Below are 21,036 nucleotides of genomic sequence, written 5' to 3'. Positions count from 1 at the left end.
TTTATGCACTGAGTTGCTGCCACAGGATTGGCTGATTAGATATTTGCATTAGCAAGCAGGTGTACTGGTGTACCTAATAAAGTGGCCACTGAGTGTACAATGATGCCGTGGCTAAGTACACAGAGATTTGGATCATTGTGTTTCTATCAGTCCATCTCTCTTTTCTCTTGTTTCTCCCACTATCACTTCATTCCTCCCCTCCCACCCCCCCCCCCTACATCCCACCTCTCACTTCCTTTCTCTCTGTAGAGGTGCTACATCACCTTGTGTCTCTTGAACTCAATGCCATGACTATTGAAGGTCAGCACATCACACTCCTTTTTAACCACCCTATCAACACTGAGGGATCTCGGGGCAGAGGAATCCTCTGTTCCTCCACACTGCTAGGAATAAAAATGCTTGATGATCTGTTTGTTTCATTTATTTCTCTGTGTGCTCTTTGAACAGGGTGTGTGGCTTTACTTCTCATGGCCTTCCTGCTGTTGCTGAAGGACGTTATACCCAAGATCTTCACTAATGATCAGTACGTACAGCTTACTGAGAGGAAGGAGGGACAGATGTGATGGAGGGTGTCCTGGGGCCACCCAGAGTCTTTCATGGCGTACAGAATATCCTGGGAGTGCTATAACTGTTGTAATAGATGTAGATGTTTGTGCTGATAAGCCTAGTGTCAAGTTCAAGATCAAGTTTATACCATTCAACCACATACATGTATGCAGCTAAATGAAACAATGTTCCTCTGGACTAAGGTGCAAAACACTGTGTGTATATCACATGCAGCACGTAAAATAATATTAACACAAATATATTAACAGATTAAAAAGAGTATTCTGTAGATACACAAGTTAACAAGGTGCATACACAACATATACGTAGTTAAATATACAACAGTATTACTGTTACTGGTGCTTTCATAAATAATGTGCACTGGGGCCTGTTTCGGTAGACCTGCACAGACACACATCTCTCAGTCGCCTCCCAGCTAATGGGAGTCACCTGCCACTCATTTCTAACACACACAAAACACTGGAGGAACTCAGCAGGCCAGGCAGCATCTATGGAAAAAGGTACAGCTGACGTTCTGGGCCGAAACCCTTTGGCAGGTGCTCAGATTTCCAGCATCTGCAGATTTTCTCTCTCATGCTGTTTTCCACAGATGCTGCCTGGCCTGCTGAGCTCCTCCAGCACTTTTTGTGTGTTGCTCCCATTTCCACCGTCTGCAGATTTTCTCTTGTTTGTGACTTGTCTCATTTCTAACTCTTCACTTGCTGCCTACTTAAACCCAGCTCTCATCCACAGACCTTTTCACCCAATGAACTAGCAGGACTCAACCAGGTGCTCCTAGCCTTCAGTTACCTAGTCGCCTGTTGCGTGTATCGCTCCTTGTGACGTGTTATTTTGCAGTCTATTATTAAAGCTATCGCACACCGCTGAATTGTCTCTGCTGCTCTGCTTTAGGGTCAAGCCTCCTCGACATTCCCTGATGTATTTCACCATGAACTCCTTCTTGACCCCCTTAATCAGATCCATAATGCTGACATTGGAAGTCCTGGTGCAGAGTGATCTGTTTTGGTCAGCTCCCCTCTCATTCTTCCAAACTCTAGCGAATACAAGAGACAACAGAGTCTGTAGGTACTGGAATCTCAAGCAACACGCAAAATGCTGGAGACACTCAGTAGGTCGGGCAGCATCTGTGGAGGGAAGTGGCGAGTTGACATTTCATGTTATGACTCTTCATCGGGTCTCCATCAAATATCCAACATCCAGATCCCAACATCCCAAAATCCCATCATCTCAGCGTCCTTTGCTCCTGTCAGATTGGCTAACATTGACAAACACAATACCATGCAAACATCTTAGGCACCCTAGTTATATATGTAGATGCTTCTAGGAGCCATGTGTCAATTTTCTGTTTGCATTATGTTTTGTGTTGTGCAATCATTATGGGTTTCAATAATTTGTCACGTGGGTTGGGGCACGGTAGAAGCAAATGAGTACAGTTATGTATTTATGCTTTGTCCTAGTAAGTTAGTTTAGTTGATAGGCTGCGAGCCAGGGATGATTTTTTTTGTTGATTGCTAATTACTCTTATTCTGGTATATTGTTAATTTAGTTTTGTTAGATTTTCATCACTACAAGACCATTCGTCTTTGCTGGTTTTGTCATAAGTTTTTTCAACTTGGAACTCAGTTATTTGCGAACGTGTCATACAGTGTCAATTCCCTCAATGAAAATCAGCCGTTTTGCTTTGTTTTCAAGTAACTGCTGCAGTGCCTAAGACTTCTGCACCATGTATAAAGAGCAAAAAAATTCCAATAACTTTGACATTAAGTTTTCTTCTCCCAAATCCATGTTGACTTTGCCCACTCCTGCTATTATTCCTCAAGAGTCTGGTTGCTTACAACATGACAGATTCTTGCATTTTCCCTGTTATTCATAGGGGGGAGGTGAGGGAGGAGGAATGGGAGTCATAGGGGGTGGGGGAGGAAGTTTGCCTCCATGTTGAAGGCTGTTGGTAGTAGGCAGGAGTGGAAAGGCAGAGCTAAGGAGAAAGTTAAACAGATTTTATTATTTCTGCGGGAAGTTATTGAAAGTGCCTGAAGCTAAAACCTATGGATTTACTTTCTCAATGTTGTTTATTTATTTATTATTATTATTTCTTTTTGTATTGCATAGCTTGTTGTCTTTTGCACACTTGTTGAACGCCCAAGTTGGTGCGATCTTTTATTGACTCTATTATGGTTATTGTTCTATTATGGATTTATTAAGTATGCCCGCAAAAAATGAATCTCAAGGTTGGATCTGGTGACGTGTGAACTTTGAACTTTCAAACTTTATCCTTAACAGGCAAATTATTGATCTGGTTTCGAGTATAATACCAATCCTAGCTCCTTTCCACCTGTGTGATGCCATAGGCACGGTAAGTTGCTCACATGTCTTATGTTGTGGAGTATTTACCACAGGAGTAAAGTCTGGTCTAGGCTGAGTGGGGTGGGAGGTGACCCTGCCCGATCCCAGGACAAGTGCTGGTGAGTCTCAGCCAGGCACTCCCCTCGCTGGCTAGAATACGAAAGGGCCCAGTAACAGAGCACACCTGAAGTCCCGGCTTTTTGTGTTTGCCCAAGACTCCTGAAACTTTCCAGTAGTGACCAGAGAGAGATGTTGGAGGTATGGTGTAGGACTGCCAGCACTTGGTAAATTGGTTTATGATTGTCATGTCCAGATAGATCATTTCATTGTACCAGTACACTGAGACAGCACGAGGGATAATCAGAACAGAATGCAGAATTACAGTTACCCAGAAAGTGCAGTGCAGTTAGACGATAAGGTGCAAGACTGGTTACATCTCCTTGGATGGAAAGTTTCGTGGCATTTTGCCACGTTCATGGCTCTACCCCAACATACACTTCCTTGGATTTCATTGGACGGCACAGTAGTGTATCGCTACTGCAGCGCCAGCAACCCAGGTTCTATTCCCACCGCTGTCCGTGTGGGTTCCTCCCACATTCCAAAGACACACGGGTTAGTAGGCTAATTGTTCACATGGTTGTAACTGGGGTCGGGGTCGTATCTCTAAATTATCAAATAAAATGCAGAATATTTAATGCTTATACATAATATTTAATGCTTATACAAGAGGATCAAAGTTCAAACTTTGAAAACTACTATTCTAAATCTAAATATTGGCATGGCTCAGTGGTGAGAACAGTCCTGTGGGATATGGGTGCACTGATGTGGGTGGTGAATCTGTGGAATGCATTGCCACAGATGGCTGTGGAGGCCAAGTCTTTGGGTAGTGGAGGTCGATAGCTTCTTTATTAGTAAGGGTGTCAAAGGTTACAAGGAGAAGGCCAGAGAATGGAGTTGAGAAGGACAATAAATCAGCCATGATCAATTTCACCCTGAATATTAAGGTCAAAACTTTTTCTTTCCCACAGGGAGTTGCCAGTGGGATCATCCGAGGAATTGGAATGCAGAAGGTCGGAGCAATTGCTAATCTAGTAGTGTTCTATGTCATTGGGATTCCTGTTGGAATTTCGTTAATGTTTGCCGCAAAGCTCGGAATTCTTGGTGAGGAGTTGAACTTAAATGCCCTGTATCCCCAGAACTCTTTATAAATCAACCAGAGAACTGGGGGATTGTCCCATGGTTACATGTTGTCCCATGGTTACATGATGTCCCATGGTTACATGTTGTCCCATAGTTAATTGTTGTCCCATGGTTACATGATGTCCCATGGTTACACGATGTCCCATGGTTATATGTTGTCCCATAGTTACATGTTGTCCCATAGTTACATGTTGTCCCATGGTTACACGATGTCCCATGGTTACATGTTGTCCCATAGTTAATTGTTGTCCCATGGTTACATGTTGTCCCATGGTTACAAGATGTCCCATAGTTACATGTTGTCCCATGGTTACACGATGTCCCATGGTTATATGTTGTCCCATAGTTAATTGTTGTCCCATGGTTAATTGTTGTCACGTGGTTACACGATGTCCCATGGTTAATTGTTGTCACATGGTTACATGTTGTCCCATGGTTACACGATGTCCCATGGTTACACAATGTCTCATGGCTAGAGGTAGTCAGGCATACACTCTCCTGAGAAGCAAACTGAGCTGTGGGCTGCATGTAGGTGGGTTGGCCTATTGCTCTGCGTGGTGTAGCTGTGGCACCTTTGAAAAATGGTGTTGGAGCCTGGGAAATCCAGGAGATGCTAATGTTAATCAAATTCAGATTCAGTTTCATTTACCTATCACATGTACATCAAAACGTACAGGAAAATGTGTCGTTTGCATTAACAAGCAACACAACCAAACGCTGTGCTGGGGGCAATCCGCAAGGGTCATCACACATTCCAGCGCCAACGTAACACACCCACAATGTTCAGCAGAACAACACAAGCAACAACGATAGATAAACAACAACAAAACAATTATAGCAAAACAAGCCTCTTTCCTCCCTCTCACACATACAAACAGTCCTTCGACACAAGAGCAGACCACACCCAGGCCTCCAGGGGACTCATGCACATGCAGACTTCGGACTACAGCTTCCCCTGTGGACTCACAGACCTTGACTGCCAGACTCGGTATCAGCTCTAGGACTCATCGCTGATGGGACCCTGCACTCCACTGATGATGGGGTTCTGAACTCTAGGTCTCAAACTCCGGACTTGCTAACCTAGGGGGCCACTGCCCTTGTGCCTTCTGCTAGCACAGACCTCCAATCCCAATACCTGCTGACCTGGGGTCCATCAGCCCTTGTCCTTTCTGGTTTTTGTCCACAGCTCTTGCTGGCCCGGTATCCATCCACAGATGTTCTAAGCCTTCAAATGTGGTATGCAGAGTGGAGGCATAGGCTGAAATTTGACTCCCCCACATCCCTGTCTCTGAATCCTAACCTGACCCTTAACTCCCTGTGCTGCCCCCAAAACCATTCTTACATGCCTAAAAAGATACATCTCCATCTGAGCTGAGACCTCGATGCTCAGCACCATCTTGACCAGGAGTCCATCTTAGAAGACCCATCATACTATCCCATCTCTTTGTCCAGGAAACAGGGTGGAATAGTTAGCCCTTTCTTTCAGATTCAACAGCAACTTGGCAAGCAGCTCAGCACGTTAATGTCCAGTCCACTCTTTCTCCAATGATGCTGTAGGATCCATCAGGTGCTCTGTAGTCACTTATCATCTCCTTAGCCAGTGAACTACCCTTTCTAGAAGGACAAGGCTAGCACCCCCTCGTTTTCATCGCTGACTTGGAAATTATTGGCTATTCCTGGGCTATGTGGTTCTGTCCAACAAAGTGGGTCCTGTTCTGACACGTCAACTCTTTTGCTTTCTCACTGAGGCTGCCTAACCCACTGAGTTTCCCCCATCATTTTGTGTGTGTTAATCTGGACTTCCAGCACCTGCAGAATCTCCTGTGTTTATGATTTCCAAGTAATGTTGTCTTTGTATCAGATTCTCGATTATGCACCCTCAGCCAACACTCATCTCTTTCCTCAGGTTAATTGCCCATGGGGCTTCATGGCTGTCATCAGCTGCACATAGCAGGGCACTAATGGGTCACCCGATCACTCCTAACCCACATCTGGGATCCTCCTCCTTGCAGTATAGAGCACTTCAGCCCAGAAACAGGCCCTTCAGCCCATCTAGTCCATGCTAGCCCAGTCTGCCTAGTCCCACCTACCTACACTCAACCAAACCCTCTCATCCATGTACCTATCCAAACTTCTCTTAAATGTGACATTTAAACCCATCATTTCCGCTGGCAGATTCCTTCCACACTTGCACCATCCTCTGAGTGAAGAAATTTCCCTCAGATTCCCTTTAAATTTAACACCTTTCACCCTAAACCTATGAACTAGTGTCACCCTACATGAGGGGGACAAATCTGCAGGTATTCACCCAAACTGCACCCCTCATAATTTTGTATACCTCTATAAGATCTCTCCTCGTTCTTCCTGTGCTCCAGGGAGTAAACTCATAACCTATTCATGTGTAAGCAACATCCTTGTAAATTCCCTCTGCATTCTTTTGGGCTTATTGATATCTTTCCTGTAGGTTGTCTATCTTTTCCAGTAAATGTGCTTGCCAACTGAGCTCTTCCTGTTTCTTCCAGGCCTTTGGGTGGGATTGGCCATCAGTACCTTTCTGCTGTCTGTTTTCGCCTTGACGGTCATCTTCAGGATGGATTGGACTGCAGCAGTGGAAGAGGCAAGCACTGGTTTACTAGTGTGTACTTGGTGACTGCGTGATGTATAGGGGGAAGGAAGGGAGTCAGCAAGGCTCGTCCTGTTGAGTCGACGTTGAGCATGCTGTGGGAGAAGCAGTGGCAGTTCTACTGAAGCTCTGCCCACAGTGCCCTGAGCTTGTACATGGGAGGGAGAGGCATTTCCTGTCTCAGGGTTGATGCACTACACAACCAATGTGACAATTATATAGCACCTTCAATGTTGCAGCTTTAAGGACACTTCTAGGGAGGGTTGCCAAGACAGGAACAGGCTCCATGCAAAGACAAAGGGTAAAGACCAATATTGTGAACTGTGAGATACCTCTTAGGGAGGGAATTATGCAAAAGAGGATTAATCGCGGAATTTAGGGACCTGAATCCGCAACCCAATAGACTCACTTCTACAACTTATGTTCCCAGTATTAGTTATTTACATATTTTTATTATTTGCATGATTTTTCTTCTTTTGTACATTGGTTGTTTGTCAGTCTTAGTTTCTGTATTCGTTCATTCATTCTGTGCCGTGTCATATGATGTGGGTGATCATGGTCTTCTCATGACCGTGATTGTTCTTGGCAAAGTTTTCTACAGAAGTGGTTTGCCATTGGCTGCTTCTGGGCAGTGTCTTTACACTGTCTTAGGTACCCTAGCTATATATATATGTGCGTAAGACTTCTGCACAGTACTGTACCTTGTTGTGGCCCTTGCACTTTATTTGTCTACTCACATTGCACTTTCTCTGTGACTGTAACACTATATTCTGCAATATGTTTTCCTTGTACTACCTCAATGTAATTAACGATGGTGTGATCTGTCTGGATTGGCATGCACAACTAAAGCTTTTCATTGTTTGTCAGTCATCGTTATGTGCCATGTCATATGACGTGGGCAACGATGGTCTTTATGACAATGATTGTTCTGGGCAAATTTCTCTATAGAAGAGGTTTGCTATTGCCTTCTTCTGGGCAGAGTCTTTACAAGATGGGTGACCCCAGCCGTTATCAATACTCTTCAGAGATTGTCTGCCTGGCGTCAGTGGTCACATAACCATGTGATATGCATCAGCTGCCCATATGACCATCCAGCTTGGAGAAAATTAGCAGCCGGACATTTGATACATCCTTTAATTTTGAACAAGTCTGGCAACTGTTTATTCAATATTTTCACATGATATAATTTATTTATTTTTCTTTATTCTCTTTGGGGAAAATCCTTATCCATGAAGGTTCGGAGATGACTGGAAGGATGTGTTTCTCTCTCTCTCTCTCTCTTTTAATTTTATCCTCAATTGGACTGCCCAATCTTTCTTTTTCTTTCTTTTTTTCTTTCTCTTTTTTTTGTTTCAGTTTAGTTAGAGGTTTTTTTTCCTTTATCAAATAAAATTTCCAATCTCTTTTTTATAATTGCTATGAGGAGTTGTAGTTTTTTTTTTGACCATTGTATATATAACAGCGTAACATTTTTACCTATCTGATTGCTAAATTCCTCCTCTGATTTGTATATTCTTTATTTGAAAATCAATAAAAAGATTGAAAAATGAAATGACCATCCACCTCCTGTTCCCATGGCTTCACGTGACCCCGATCGTGGGGCTGAACAGGTGCTACTCCTTGCCCACGGGTGACCTGCAGGCTAGTGTTGGGAAGGAGCGCCTCACACCTCCTTTGGTCGAGATGTAGCTCCACCCCTGTTTATGTATAGTTTATCCATAAATTCATCAATTCTATTGAGTCACTTTATTTTCCTGTAAATGCCTGAAAGAAAATGAATCTCAGGGTGATGTTTACATACTTTGACAATAAAGTAACTTTGGCTTTGAAGGCAAGGCTACCACAGTGGAGCAATGAAACGTGGGAATATTTAATCAGCTGAAGTAGGAGGGCCCAGCGATTTCAGGAGAATTCTAAAGTAATAAATCATCTCAGGAGTAATTTGTTGGTTCAGTGCGATCCCAGGCCCCTTTAGGAGTCAGGTGATAGGAAAGATCGTGGCCAGAGAGATAGAGGCAGTTTAAAGAGCATTTGGAGAGAGGGTGAGGGAAGAGATCAGGTTTATATTGGGAACTCCGAAGCATGAGAATCAGAATCAGGTTTAATATCGCTGATGTATGACTAATATATTATTAATAATATTAATCATGAATATATGATTTAGTGCATGAAGAGAAAGGTGAGTTCTCAATGGTGGGTTCGTTGTCCAATCAGAATTCTGATGGTGGAGGAGAAGCTGTTCTTAAAATCTCGAGTGTGTGTCTTGAAGCTCCTGTGCCTCACCCTGATGGCCAGGGAAGCTCGCGGAAGAGGGATTAAGAGATGTGCCTGAGGATGGAACTGGGGGAGTGCAGGGTTCTCTGGGTGGGGTTTAGCACTCCCCTACCCTGGGGTCTACGAGCCACTAACAGCTGTGCGCGGTTGCATTTCAAGGCTACACAGTCGACCGTAGAGACCAATACTGAGATATACCTGGCCTTATCCTGTGGTCAGCTGCCTGGCACCTAGACCCATGTGACCCTGTTCAATAGGAAGGGCAGCGGGCAGGGATGTCGGCAGATGCAGGGCCAGGAGCGGTTGTGAGGGTGTTGGCGGTACCAAGCAGCATGGGATGTAGTTGTGGGTGGGACTATGGTGTAGTGGGGCAGGGGCTGGGTCAGAGTGTAGGAGGGTGGGCTTGCTGTAGAAAGAGTGTATAGATGGGAAGGGCTTGGTGTGGATAGGTGTTGGATCAGGGTGTTGGGGGACAGGGATAGGGTCAGAAATTTGAGGTTGTGTCATTGTAGATGAGAGAGGGGCCTAGGTGTGACCAGGGCAAAAGGAGGGTGGGGTCAAGATGTTAGAGGACAGGGTACCAGGAGGGTGTGGCCAGATTATGGACAAAGGCAGAGCTGGGGCCTAGGGTGGGGCTGGTGTCTGGGAAGGCGTTCCTGAGTGTAGGACGATGGGGCAAGGGTGTGGACAGGGGCACAACATTGTCTGTGAGGCTGGGGCTTGTGTGTGGGGGTGGAGCTGGGGTTGCTGGACTGGGCAGAAGCAGGTGTGGGAGGGCCGGCTGGGAACCGTTTTGAACCTTGCTGGCTCTAGTGGGGATCTGGAGGGGCAGCAGGTGTTGACCTGTTGATCAGCTGATTACACACGTTTGGATGACTGGGTGCTGCCACTTCCCTCCCTCCTTGTGCTGGAGACAGTGTGGCTGAGCTCAGCGAGCTGGTGACAGATTACCTGACTCTTCTCTGGTTGCCCTTCAACAGGCACGAGAACGAACGGGACTGCAGATGAGGTTGGGACCCGACACGGCAGCTGAACTACACACTGCAGACAGTGGTGCCACAGGTAAACTCTCCACTCGTGAAAAGCAATCTCCCCTCCACCGACTGTTGCAACTTCACACTACCTCAGGAAAATAGCCAGCAAAATCAGGGACCCTTCCTATCTGGCCATTCTCTCTCCTCCCTTCTTTGATCAGGCAGAAGATATAAAGGTCTGAGAGTTGTTACCTCCACAACTTCCATCCCACTGCTGCCGGACTCTCAAACAGTTCTCTTATACGCTAAAGATGAATTCATCTCCCTTGTCTACCTGCACTGCATTTTCTCTGTGAGTACAACACTACATTCTACATCATACCCAAAATACAGCATCTAAGGAGGGAAATAAACAAGATGAAGGGTCTCGGTTCAAAATATCGGCTGTTGATCCCCTCCATAGATGCTGCCTGACCTGCTGAGTTCCTCCAGCACTGTGTGTGTTGCTCAAGTTTTCCAGCATCTGCAGAATCTCGTGTTTGTGACTATATTCTGCACTCCGCTTTGTTTTTACTACCTCTGTGTACAGTACAGTGCAAAAGTCTTGGGCACCCTAGATTTTTTTTATATGGTTCCAGATGGTCTGGCCTCTGATCTCAACCTCATCGAGGCTGACTGGGTTTACCTTGAGAGACCGGAGCAAGCCGAGACAAACTGTGGCAAGTTCTCCAAGATGCTTGGATCAACCTACCAGCCGATTTTCTTATAAAACTGCACAAGAGTGTACCTGAGAGAATTGATGCACTTTTAAAGGTGGTTACACCAAATATTGATTTGATTTAGTTTTATTTTAATTGTTTAGTTCTCTTCATTTTTTTTGGATATACAGAAACTTTTCATTATTTTTCAAAGCGTCTTCACTTTACTGAACTTTTTTTATACGTGCCTAAGTCTTTTGTTCAGTACTATATTCCCGCCGCGATCTGTAAGGAGTTTGTACGTTCTCCCCGTGACCACAGGGGTTTCCTCTGGGTGCTCTGGTTTCCTCCCACTGTCCAAAGGCGTGCTGGTTGGTGGGTTGGTTGCTCATTGTAAGTTGTCCTGTGATTAGGCTCGGGGTTGTGGGGAGGCACAGCTTGAAGGGCCAGAAAGGCCTATCTGCGCTGTATCTCAATTAGTAGATAAATAAATGTAAGGCACGATCTGTCTGGGTAGCCAGAACATTAAAAGCTTTTCTCTGTACCTCAGTATATGTAACAGTAGTAAACCAACACTAATAGCATATTCATTTTTCCTTTGTAATGGGATGATAGTGGCTTTCTTAAAAAAAAGGTAGGAAGCTCTGATTGAAGCAGGGTGAGGTTAACAACATCTACAGATACACTTGCCAGCTGTTTTGTGGAGGTCCTAAGGACAAAGCCGGGCCAGATGGTGTTGAATTTGGCTTCTGGCTCCAAATTCATTGACTCTTACAAGCCCACTAACCCATCCTTTTAAGACATGTTCACTAATCCAGGCTAAATCTCCTCTGCACCCTCTCTAAAGCTTCCACGTCCTTCCTATAATGAGGTGTCTAGAATTGAACACAATATTACAAGTGTGGTTCTTAAGGTTGTTGTAAGACCATAAGGCATAGGAGCAGAATTAGCCAGGGGTGGTTATGGGGAAATGCTCCCAGAGGTATTTATTTCAAATAGCCTTTGACAAACAATTCCAGCCCCCTGGCCTTCATGTGTGGTTTTGCTACTAAACCGAGCAGAACCATTTCTACAGACAGGAGAAGGGGCAAAGGTGGGTTACTGGCACCTTAAAACCAGTTACTTCATCCAAGAAAAAATCTGAGACAAACCTCTGCAGCCCTGCAGCTCTGCCCACTCATGGGGAAGGCTTCAGGAGTAAACCCTGAGGGAAAATCTGGAGCTGGAGTCCCTAAGGCAGTCTGACGTTCAGTTCAATGCTGCGACATGCCTGGTGCCTGCTGTCCCTTTGGGTTCATCGCTTGCGAGGAGAGGGTGACGCTGCTGCAAGGGCAACAGCTTGCTCTCCGTATTGTACTGCTCTGGCTTGCGTGTCATGTAGACAGCTAGGGCGCCACACCCATGGTCAACCGCAACCAGAAGAGGTCTCGCCAGAGTTTTATAGAGCGGCAGCTTGTTGTGGGATTTGTGGTTTTGTGGCAACAGTATAGTGCAAGACATAAACAATTACTGTAAGTTTCAATAAATAGTGCAAATGAGGAATAGTGAGGCAGTGCTCATAGATTCATGGGGCATTTTGAATTCTGATGCCAGAGGGGGCAGAGGGATTGTGGGTTTGAATGCTGTTCTGGAGTAGCCTTGGTTAGTGACTGCAGTGCTCTGATGAAGGATTTGCTGTAGTCCTGATGAAAAATATATATTGGAAACTTGGTTAGGAAAAAGAGAGATATCTACAATAAATATAGGCAGCACGGAGCAAATGAGGTGCTTGAGGAATATAAAGGATGTAAGAAGAATCTTAAGAAAGAAATTAGAAAAGCTAAAAGAAGATACGAGCAAACACGAGGAAATCTGCAGGTGCTGGAAATTCAAACAACAACACACACAAAATGCTGGTGGAACACAGCAGGCTAGGCAGCATCTACAGGGAGAAGCGCAGTCAACGTTTCGGGCCGAGACCCTTTGTCAGGACTGTAATAGCGGGTCTGGGTCAAAATATGATCAAAAGGTTGAAGGGCCGAAGGAATTATAGATGGGGAGCAGCGAGAGAGGGTTTCACTGAACTCCTGTCAAAGAGAAGATTTAAACTTCTTCAGTGTAGGCATCACTGGCAGAGGCTTCGCAGTAGAAGATACGAGGTTGCTTTGGCAAGTAAGGTGAAAATAAATCCAAAGGGTTTCTGCAGTTATATTAATAGCAAAAGGATAGTGAGGGATAGAATTGGTCCCTTAGAGAATCAGAGTGGACAGCTATTTGTGGAGCCAAAAGAGATGGGGGAGATTTTTAACAATTTCTTTTCTTCGGTATTCACTAAGGAGAAGGATATTGAATTGTGTAAGGTAAGGGAAACAAGTAGGGAAGTTATGGAAACTATGATGATTAAAGAGGAGGAAGTACTGGCGCTTTTAAGGAATATAAAAGTGGATAAATCTCCAGGTCCTGATAGGATATTCTCTAAGACTTTGAGGGAGGTTAGTGTAGAAATAGCAGGGGCTCTTGACAGAAGTATTTCAAATATCATTAGAAATGGGGATGGTGGTGCCGGAGGATTGGCGTATTGCTCATGTGGTTCCATTGTTTAAAAAGGGTTCTACGAGTAAACCTAGCAATTATAGACCTGTCAGTTTGACGTCAGTGGTGGGTAAATTAATGGAAAGTTTTCTTAGGGATGGTATATATATTTATCTGGATAAACAGGGTCTGATTAGGAACAGTCAACATGGATTTATGCGTGAAAGGTCATGTTTGACAAATCTCATTGAATTTTTTGAAGAGGTTACGAGGAAAGTTGATGAGGGTAAAGCAGTGGATGTTGTCTATGTGGACTTCAGTAAGACCTTTGACAAGGTTCCGCACAGAAGGTTAGTTAGGAAGGTTCAATCGTTAGGTATTAATATTGAAGTAGTAAAATGGATTCAACAGTGGCTGGATGGGAGATGCCAGAGAGTAGTGGTGGATAACTGTTTGTCAGGTTGAAGGCCGGTGACTAGTGGTGTGCCTCAGGGATCTGTACTGGGTCCAATGTTGTTTGTCATATACATTAATGATCTGGATGATGGGGTGGTAAATTGGATTAGTAAGTATGCAGGTGATACTAAGGTAGGAGGCGTTGTGGATAATGAAGTAGGTTTTCAAAGCTTGCAGAGAGATTTAGGCCAGTTAGAAGAGTGGGCTGAGCGATGGCAGATGGAGTTTAATGCTGGTAAGAGTGAGGTGCTACATTTTGGTAGGAATAATCCAAATAGGACACACATGGTAAATGGTAGGGCATTGAGGAATGCAGTAGAGCAGAGTGATCTAGGAATAATGGTGCATAGTTCCCTGAAGGTGGAATCTCATGTGGATAGGGTGGTGAAGAAAGCTTTTGGTATGTCGGCCTGTATAAATCAGAGCATTGAGTATAGGAGTTGGGATGTAATGCTAACATTGTACAAGGCACTGGTGAGGCCAAATTTGGAGTATTGTGTCCAGTTCTGGTCAACAAAATAGAGAGAGTACAGAGGAGATTTACTAGAATGTTACCTGGGTTTCAGCATCTAAGTTACAGGGAAAGATTGAACAAGTTAGGTCTTTATTCTTTGGAGCATAGAAGGTTGAGGGGGGACTTGGTAGCTCTATTTAAAATTATGAGGGGGATAGATAGAGTTGACATAGATAGGCTTTTTCCATTGAGAGTAGGGGAGATTCAAACAAGAGGACATGAGTTGAGAGTTAGGGGGCAAAAGTTTAAGGGTAAACACGAGGGGGAATTTCTTTACTCAGAGTGGTAGCTGTGTGGAATGAGCTTCCAGTAGAAGTGGTAGAGGCAGGTTCGGAATTGTCTTTTAAAGCAAAATTGGATAGGTATATGGACAGGAGAGGAATGGAGGGTTATGGGCTGAGTGTAGATTGGTGGGACTAGGTGAGAGTAAGTGTTCAGCACAGAATAGAAGGGCTGAGATGGCCTGTTTCCGTGCTGTAGTTGTTATATGGTTATATATACAAGTCTCTACCCAAAACATCGATGCTTCTTCCTGACCTGCTGAGTTCTGCCACGCTTTGCGTGTGTTGCAGTGCTGTCTGACGGTATACACGGCAGCCAATGTGTGCAGCTGCTGGAGGGTGTGAATCTTTAAGGCGGGTGCAGGTGGGGTATCAGTCAAACAGGAGGCATCGAGCTTCTTAAACATTATTAGAGTGACAGAGAAGTACAGCCCAGGAACAGGCCCTTCGGTCCATCTAGTGTGTGCCAAATTATTTTAACTGATTATTCCCATCGACCTGCACTGGGATCATAGCCCTCCACACCCTGACCATCCCTGTACCTAACTTCTCTTAAACATTGAAATCGAGCTTGCATGCACCACTTGTGCTGGCAGCTCATTCCACACTCTCATAACCCCCTGAGTGAACAAGTTTCCACTCAGCTTTCCCTTTAACTTTTCACCTTTCACCCTTCACCCATGACTTCTAGCTGTAGTCCCACCCAACCACAGTGGAAAAGGCCTGTTTGCATTTACCCTGTCTGTGCCCCTCATAGTTTTGTATAACTCTGTCAAATCTCCCCTCGATCTTCTGCTTTTCAAGGAGGCCCTCCAGACTTGGCAACATCCTTGTAAGTTTTCCCTGGACTGTTTCAACCTTATTTATATCTTTCTGTAGGTAGGTGACCAAAACTGCACCCAGAACTCCAAATTAGGCCTCACTAACACCTTATACAACTTCAACATAACGTCCCATCTCCTCCTAAATGTTGTTGGAACTCAGCTTGTATGTTGTACCCCTGACTCGTACTCTGTCAATGGTGGAGGGGAGTCACTCACTGCAGGATACCTATCCTCCCTCCTGCTTTTGTTGCCGTGGCGTTTATGTCGTCAGTCTAGAATGCTGTCAAGGTCCAGGACTAACAAAACTATTTGTTCCTCATGGAAGGTGACACCTCGGGGTTATCCCAGAGCCCTGAAGAGACAGCTCAGCCAGTGGGCAGCCCTCTGGTGGTGAGGGGAAGCCTATCAGAGGGCACCTTGTCACCCGCTCAGCTGATTGTCCGGCGGGGTCTCCTTGTACTTGGCGCACTGGCGACCCTGGCAGTCGGGATTGTCGTACGCTTCAACGAGCCGTAGGGATCTCACCGATGTATCAGACACAAAGACTGAGCTCACGGTACAACTGCTGTTTATACGGGCTCCATTCCCTGAAACCAAGCCTAATTTGAAATGAAGAGAAAAACCATGAACGTTTGAGTCCACCTTATATTTTGCCCTATTTCAGAAGGCTCCCGTGCTTCAAGGTGTTTTTCTAGTGTACAAAACTGCAGTGAAGAGACACTTGCCTGCTAATCAGCACTGAATACTGTGAGCTGGTTACTCTCTAGATGTCCGACAAAAATTGTTCTATGTTGAGTTCTTGGAAACCATCGAACCTGATTCCTAGGGACAGATAGCAGTCAATCAGACGAGGGAGGTCTATGACTGACCCATACGTCTTTGGAACATGGGAAGAAACCAGAGCACCCAGAGGAAACCCAAATTGTGCATCCACTACAACATGAGGAAATGCAGGAGAATTGAACAAAAAAATCTCACCTGTGCACGTAGCTCATAGCTTGGAAAGAGATTTGGATCGGTAATTATACCACAAGGTTGGTAAATGTTAATGCCTTCTCATGTGGCTGAGGTAATATAAATCAGCCCACTGATTAACTTCCACGAAACCCTCAATAAAGATGTCCACAACATAGGTTTATTATACAAAGGCTTTCATGGATAAATCCTAAATAAGAATAAACTATATGTACTAATTTATCTAAATAGTATAAAACAACAGATTTATATTTCTAAACTATTATTTCACCATTACAACTAAATTATTAAGTAAAACAAAGTAGAATTCCACTGAGATAGTATTCTATATCTCTAATGAACATTCTTTGAAGGGTTTGTACTGTTCACTACTGAAAAACATTGACAGTGGGGTGGCTGATTAGAAGAACAACATTCTCAAGCCAGAACATTAACAGCTTTCACAATGAGCAGCAAGCATCACTAGAAATAATGTTTTCTATAATATTAACCAACGGCTAGGAATTTCAATTCCATTCATATAAATTAGTTCAAAACAACTACAAATCTGTTGCAAACTCTCTACTGTAAATTAGTTATGGATCTTGCTTAGTACCAATTTCCATTCTCCTTCAAAAGCAGGGGTTCCCAAACCTTTTTATGCTATGGACCAATACCGTGGACCCCGGTTTGGGAATCCCTGATCACGTGGGGCTTGGGACAGATCAGCCATGATCATATTGAATGCTGGGTCTGGCTTGAGGGGCCAGGTGGCCCACTTCTGCTCATCAATTAAACCAGGTGTTGGTAGTTGGGAGAAGTGCACCTCAGATTCCACCTTGGTGGTGTCCAAGAGGACCACATGAACATTTTCCTAGATGGTCCGGATTCTGCTGCAAGCTTTGATAGCCACCCCCACAGTTCACTATACCTCCAGTTTTGGTGTCACCTACAAATTTGTTCATCCAGTTCACCACCCTGTCATCTCACAGGTCATGTCTATACCAGAGTTTCTTGAGCACATGATGAGGAACGTTGAAGGGAAGGTGGTGGACATTATCTGCATGGACTTTAGCAAGTCCTGCATAGGAGGCTGGTCCAGGTAGTAAATTAGATGAGACATTGGCTTTGTGGGAGAAAACAGAGTGTGGTAGTAGATGGTTGCCTCTCAGACCGGAGGCACTGACTAATGGTGTGCCCCAAGGTTCAGTGCTGAGTCCACTTTTGTTTGTCGCCTATATCAATAATCTGGATGAGCTGTAGTTTGTGCTTGCTTGATGTGAAAATGCTAGATTCTGACATTTTTGGTAAGTGATCAAAAGTACGCGATTTTTCAATTTTCTTTCTAAATACTCATAGTATGCACATTTCAAATAAAAACATTTAAAGTGCCCTGCAGTTTTCAGGGCTGTAAAACTTTTCCACTCTGTGCATTGGTTGGTCCATGCAGCTGTTTCTTAAAAAAAAAGAGGCAATGTAGTTTCCAAGGCTCCATTCAATTAAAATAAAAGGGCAGTTAAAAAAATAATTTTATGTCTTATAATGGGAATCCAAATACCAGGTCTTGACCGTGATTAGGAAGGCATGCCTTTCATTCCTGTGCCATTTCCAATCACGTGACCTCCTTTGTGATCTGGTGACTGGCAGGTGGCACCTACACTGGGAACATCCTACCCAACTGCAAAGCACCATCTGGAATCAGATGGGCTTCCTCTGCCCCAGAGGATTCAAAGTGCTACCAACCATTTCAGAGCCATCTAACTTTATTGTCTACTGCCTCCAAACCAGTCAAAATCCCTGTCTCACCTCACCTCTCAAAGAGCAAGCTCAAAAGAACTCCATCTCAGCTGCAGAATAAAACATGCCGCATTGCATAATCCTCAACACAATATATTGGCTGCTGGTCAGTGGGTAAGGAACGCATTATATATTATGTGGTAAAAGTGTTCATTTTACCTCTCTCTGATAGTAATGGTGCACGGAACTAAAGTAGGGTGCAGCAGAGTTCAAGATCCTTAATATATCTAATATAAACAAAGTCTGGATGTCTTTGGCATCTACAAGTCCTTCATTCAATATTAGGTACAGCCAATCTAAAGAAAATGAGGGTAACATCAGTTTATTCAAGTTACAGGTAGAGTCATAGAGACACACAGCTCAGAAACAGGCCATTTGGCCCACCATGAACATGCCTACTGAGGGAACCCATCCCTACCAATCCCACCTTCCAGCACTTTGCCCATAGTGTTCCATGCTGAGGCAATTTAGGTGCTTGACAGCAAATTGCTCTGCTCAAGACAGCAAGAAACCACAGAGAGTGCAGTCCATATTGAAAAACAGCCTCCCCTCCATGGCCGGCTGCACCCTGTGCTGCCTCGGGAAAGCAGCCAATGTAATCAACAACCCCTCCCAGCCCAGTCATTCTCTCTTTTCCCACCTTCCCTTGTGCAGAAGATACAAAAGCTTGAAAACACACACCACCAGGCTCAAGAACTGTTATCAGATGCCTGAACGGTCCATCGATAATGATCAGCTTTTGATCTCTCCGTCTACGTCATCATGTCTCTTGTCTCCCTGTCCTGTAATTGCTCTGTAAATGTAACACTACCTTCTGCATTCTGTTATTGTTTTTCCTGTTGTAATACTTGAATATATGGAATGATCTGTCTGGGTGACATGCAAACAAAGGTTTTTCACTACATTTCAGTACATATGACAACATTAAACTAATCACCAATTACCAGAAGATTAATTGCTAGCAAAGACTCCTTTGGCTAGGAATTTGAAGATCTTTGGATTTCAAGTCCATATGTACTAAAAGAGAAGCTCCACTCCAGTAGAGTTTGGAACAGCTGGAAAACTTGCGCCGTACTCCTCCACCTCGGCATCCCCGCTTCCCTCTGGTAGGTCCACCGAGGGGATTACGTGCCTTTGGCTACTGTTACCTGTATCACCACCCCGATGATCAGGATTATAGGCCCCGAGATGAAGGCCAGTCCCCGGCGAAGGATGAGTTGTTTCGTGGACAGGATTTTGCCAACAATGGTAACTCCGATTTCCGGTGCAGAGGTTTCTTCCCTGAGCCGCTCGGTGTCTACGTTGCTCTCCACTTGATTAAGGTTGGACAGCACAATGACAGACGTATTCTCCATCCGCGCCTCTATAAAGGAAAGCCAGATTGAAACTCTTTATAGGATCGTACGGAGAAACAGCATGGAAACAGTCCCTTTGGCTCACCAAGACTGCACAAACCACCAAACTCCCATTTAGACCACAAGACCAAAGACACAGGAACAATATTAGGCCATTCAGATCTGCTCCATTGTGGTTGCATTATTATCCCTGTCAACCCCATTCCCCTGCTTTCTCCCCGTAATGTTCACCGCCTTTACTAATCAAGAACCTATCACCATCCAATGGTAATACCCAATGACTTGGCCTCCACTGTCACCTGTAGCAATAATGTCTGAAAATACCATGAGGGAACTTGGGCACCTCTAAGCAACCCACTGGCTTATCTAACTAGGTAACAGAAGTCCGGGGGGGTGGGGGGAGGTAAACTCGATGAAATGTGACCAAAGGGGAAATCATTTGGATGTGGCCAGAGGAGATTATACGAAGAGACCTGACTGAATGTGGATTTGCTATATACGATATCTATTCCCTCTCCATGTTGCCTAATTTGTAACACTAATTATTTTCATTTTTACACGAATTCTATTTTTATTCTCCCCAGGAATGCTGGTGGAAAGAGATAGCAGCTAGAGTGTTATTGTAGTGGGCGACTTTAACTTCCCAATAACACACAGTAAATGCTGAAGGAACTCAGCAAGTCAGGCAGCATCCATGGAAGTGAACAAACAGTTGACATTTCAGGCCGGGACCATTCTTCAGGACTGGAAAAGGGGGAAGATGCTAGAATGAAAAGGTGATAGGTGAAGCCAGGTGGGTGGGAAAGGTAAAGGGCTGGAGATGAAGGGATCTGATAGGAGAGAAGAGTGGACCGTGGGAGAAAGGGAAGGAGGATGGGCACCAGGGGGAGGTGCCAGTCAGGTGAGAAGAGGAAAGAGACCAGGGTGGGAAATAGAAGAAGCCGGAAGGGGAGGGAAAATTTTCCTGGAGGGGTATCGATGTTCATGCCATCAGGTTGGAGGCTACCCAGATGGAATATTAGGTGTTGCTCCTCCACCCTGAGGATGGCCTCAACTTGACACAAGAGGAGGCCATGGACCGACAGGCCAGGACAGGAATGGGAACCAGAATTAAGATGTTTGGTCATCAGGAATTCTGCTTTCGGCAGATGCTCAAAACGGTGCTCCAGTTTTCAAAGGGTTTCACCAAGGTAGAGAAAGCCACATCAGGAGCATCAGGCACGATATATGATCCCAACAAGTTCTCAGGTTAAGAGTTGTCTCACCTGTATGGTCTAGTTGGGGCCCTGAACAGAGGTGAGGGAGGGGGTGAATGGGCAGCTGTAGCACTTTGGCCACTTGCAGGGTTAAATGCAAGGAGGGAGATCAGCTGGAGGGAAGAATGGACATAGGAGCCACAGAGGGAGCGATCCCTTTGGAAAACGGAGAGTGGGGACAAGGGGAGGTGAAGATGTGTTTGCTGGTAGGATCCCTTTGGAGATGGCAGAAATTGCGGAGAATGATGAATTAGATGCGGAGGCTAGTGGGGTGATAGGTAAGGACATGAGGAACTCTATCCCTGTTAAGGTGGCAGGAAGATGGGGTGAGCGGGGATGTCCGGGAAATGGAGAAGGTGTGGTCAAAGTCAGCCACATCCCCAGGCAACATTAACTGCCCCATTGTTGA

General features: G+C 44.8%; 2 protein-coding genes across 10 annotated transcripts in view; one reads left to right on the top strand and one right to left on the bottom strand.

The window, feature by feature from the left end:
- The window catches only part of LOC132396100 (multidrug and toxin extrusion protein 1-like), a 47,454-nt gene extending 31,216 nt beyond the window's left edge, over positions 1 to 16,238 (top strand). For both annotated transcript variants that reach the window (XM_059973530.1, XM_059973531.1), the window contains exons 12-17: positions 448 to 523; positions 2,848 to 2,920; positions 3,939 to 4,071; positions 6,633 to 6,727; positions 9,988 to 10,069; positions 15,591 to 16,238. In XM_059973530.1, the coding sequence (XP_059829513.1) occupies positions 448 to 523; positions 2,848 to 2,920; positions 3,939 to 4,071; positions 6,633 to 6,727; positions 9,988 to 10,069; positions 15,591 to 15,781 (650 nt within the window). In that variant the 3' untranslated portion in view covers positions 15,782 to 16,238. The remainder of the gene's footprint in view (positions 1 to 447; positions 524 to 2,847; positions 2,921 to 3,938; positions 4,072 to 6,632; positions 6,728 to 9,987; positions 10,070 to 15,590) is intronic.
- A 140-nt stretch (positions 16,239 to 16,378) lies between these two features.
- Positions 16,379 to 21,036, bottom strand: part of LOC132396101 (multidrug and toxin extrusion protein 1-like) — a 102,665-nt gene continuing 98,007 nt past the window's right edge. For 7 of the 8 annotated variants that reach the window (XM_059973535.1, XM_059973536.1, XM_059973537.1 and 4 more), the window contains one exon: positions 16,379 to 19,379. In XM_059973535.1, the coding sequence (XP_059829518.1) occupies positions 19,141 to 19,379 (239 nt within the window). In that variant the 3' untranslated portion in view covers positions 16,379 to 19,140. The remainder of the gene's footprint in view (positions 19,380 to 21,036) is intronic. The other variant, XM_059973540.1, reaches the window with a different exon arrangement.

The sequence above is a fragment of the Hypanus sabinus genome, chromosome 6, assembly GCF_030144855.1.
Source record: "Hypanus sabinus isolate sHypSab1 chromosome 6, sHypSab1.hap1, whole genome shotgun sequence".
NCBI classification, from domain to species: domain Eukaryota; kingdom Metazoa; phylum Chordata; class Chondrichthyes; order Myliobatiformes; family Dasyatidae; genus Hypanus; species Hypanus sabinus.
This window is presented reverse-complemented; position numbering and strand designations above follow the sequence as displayed.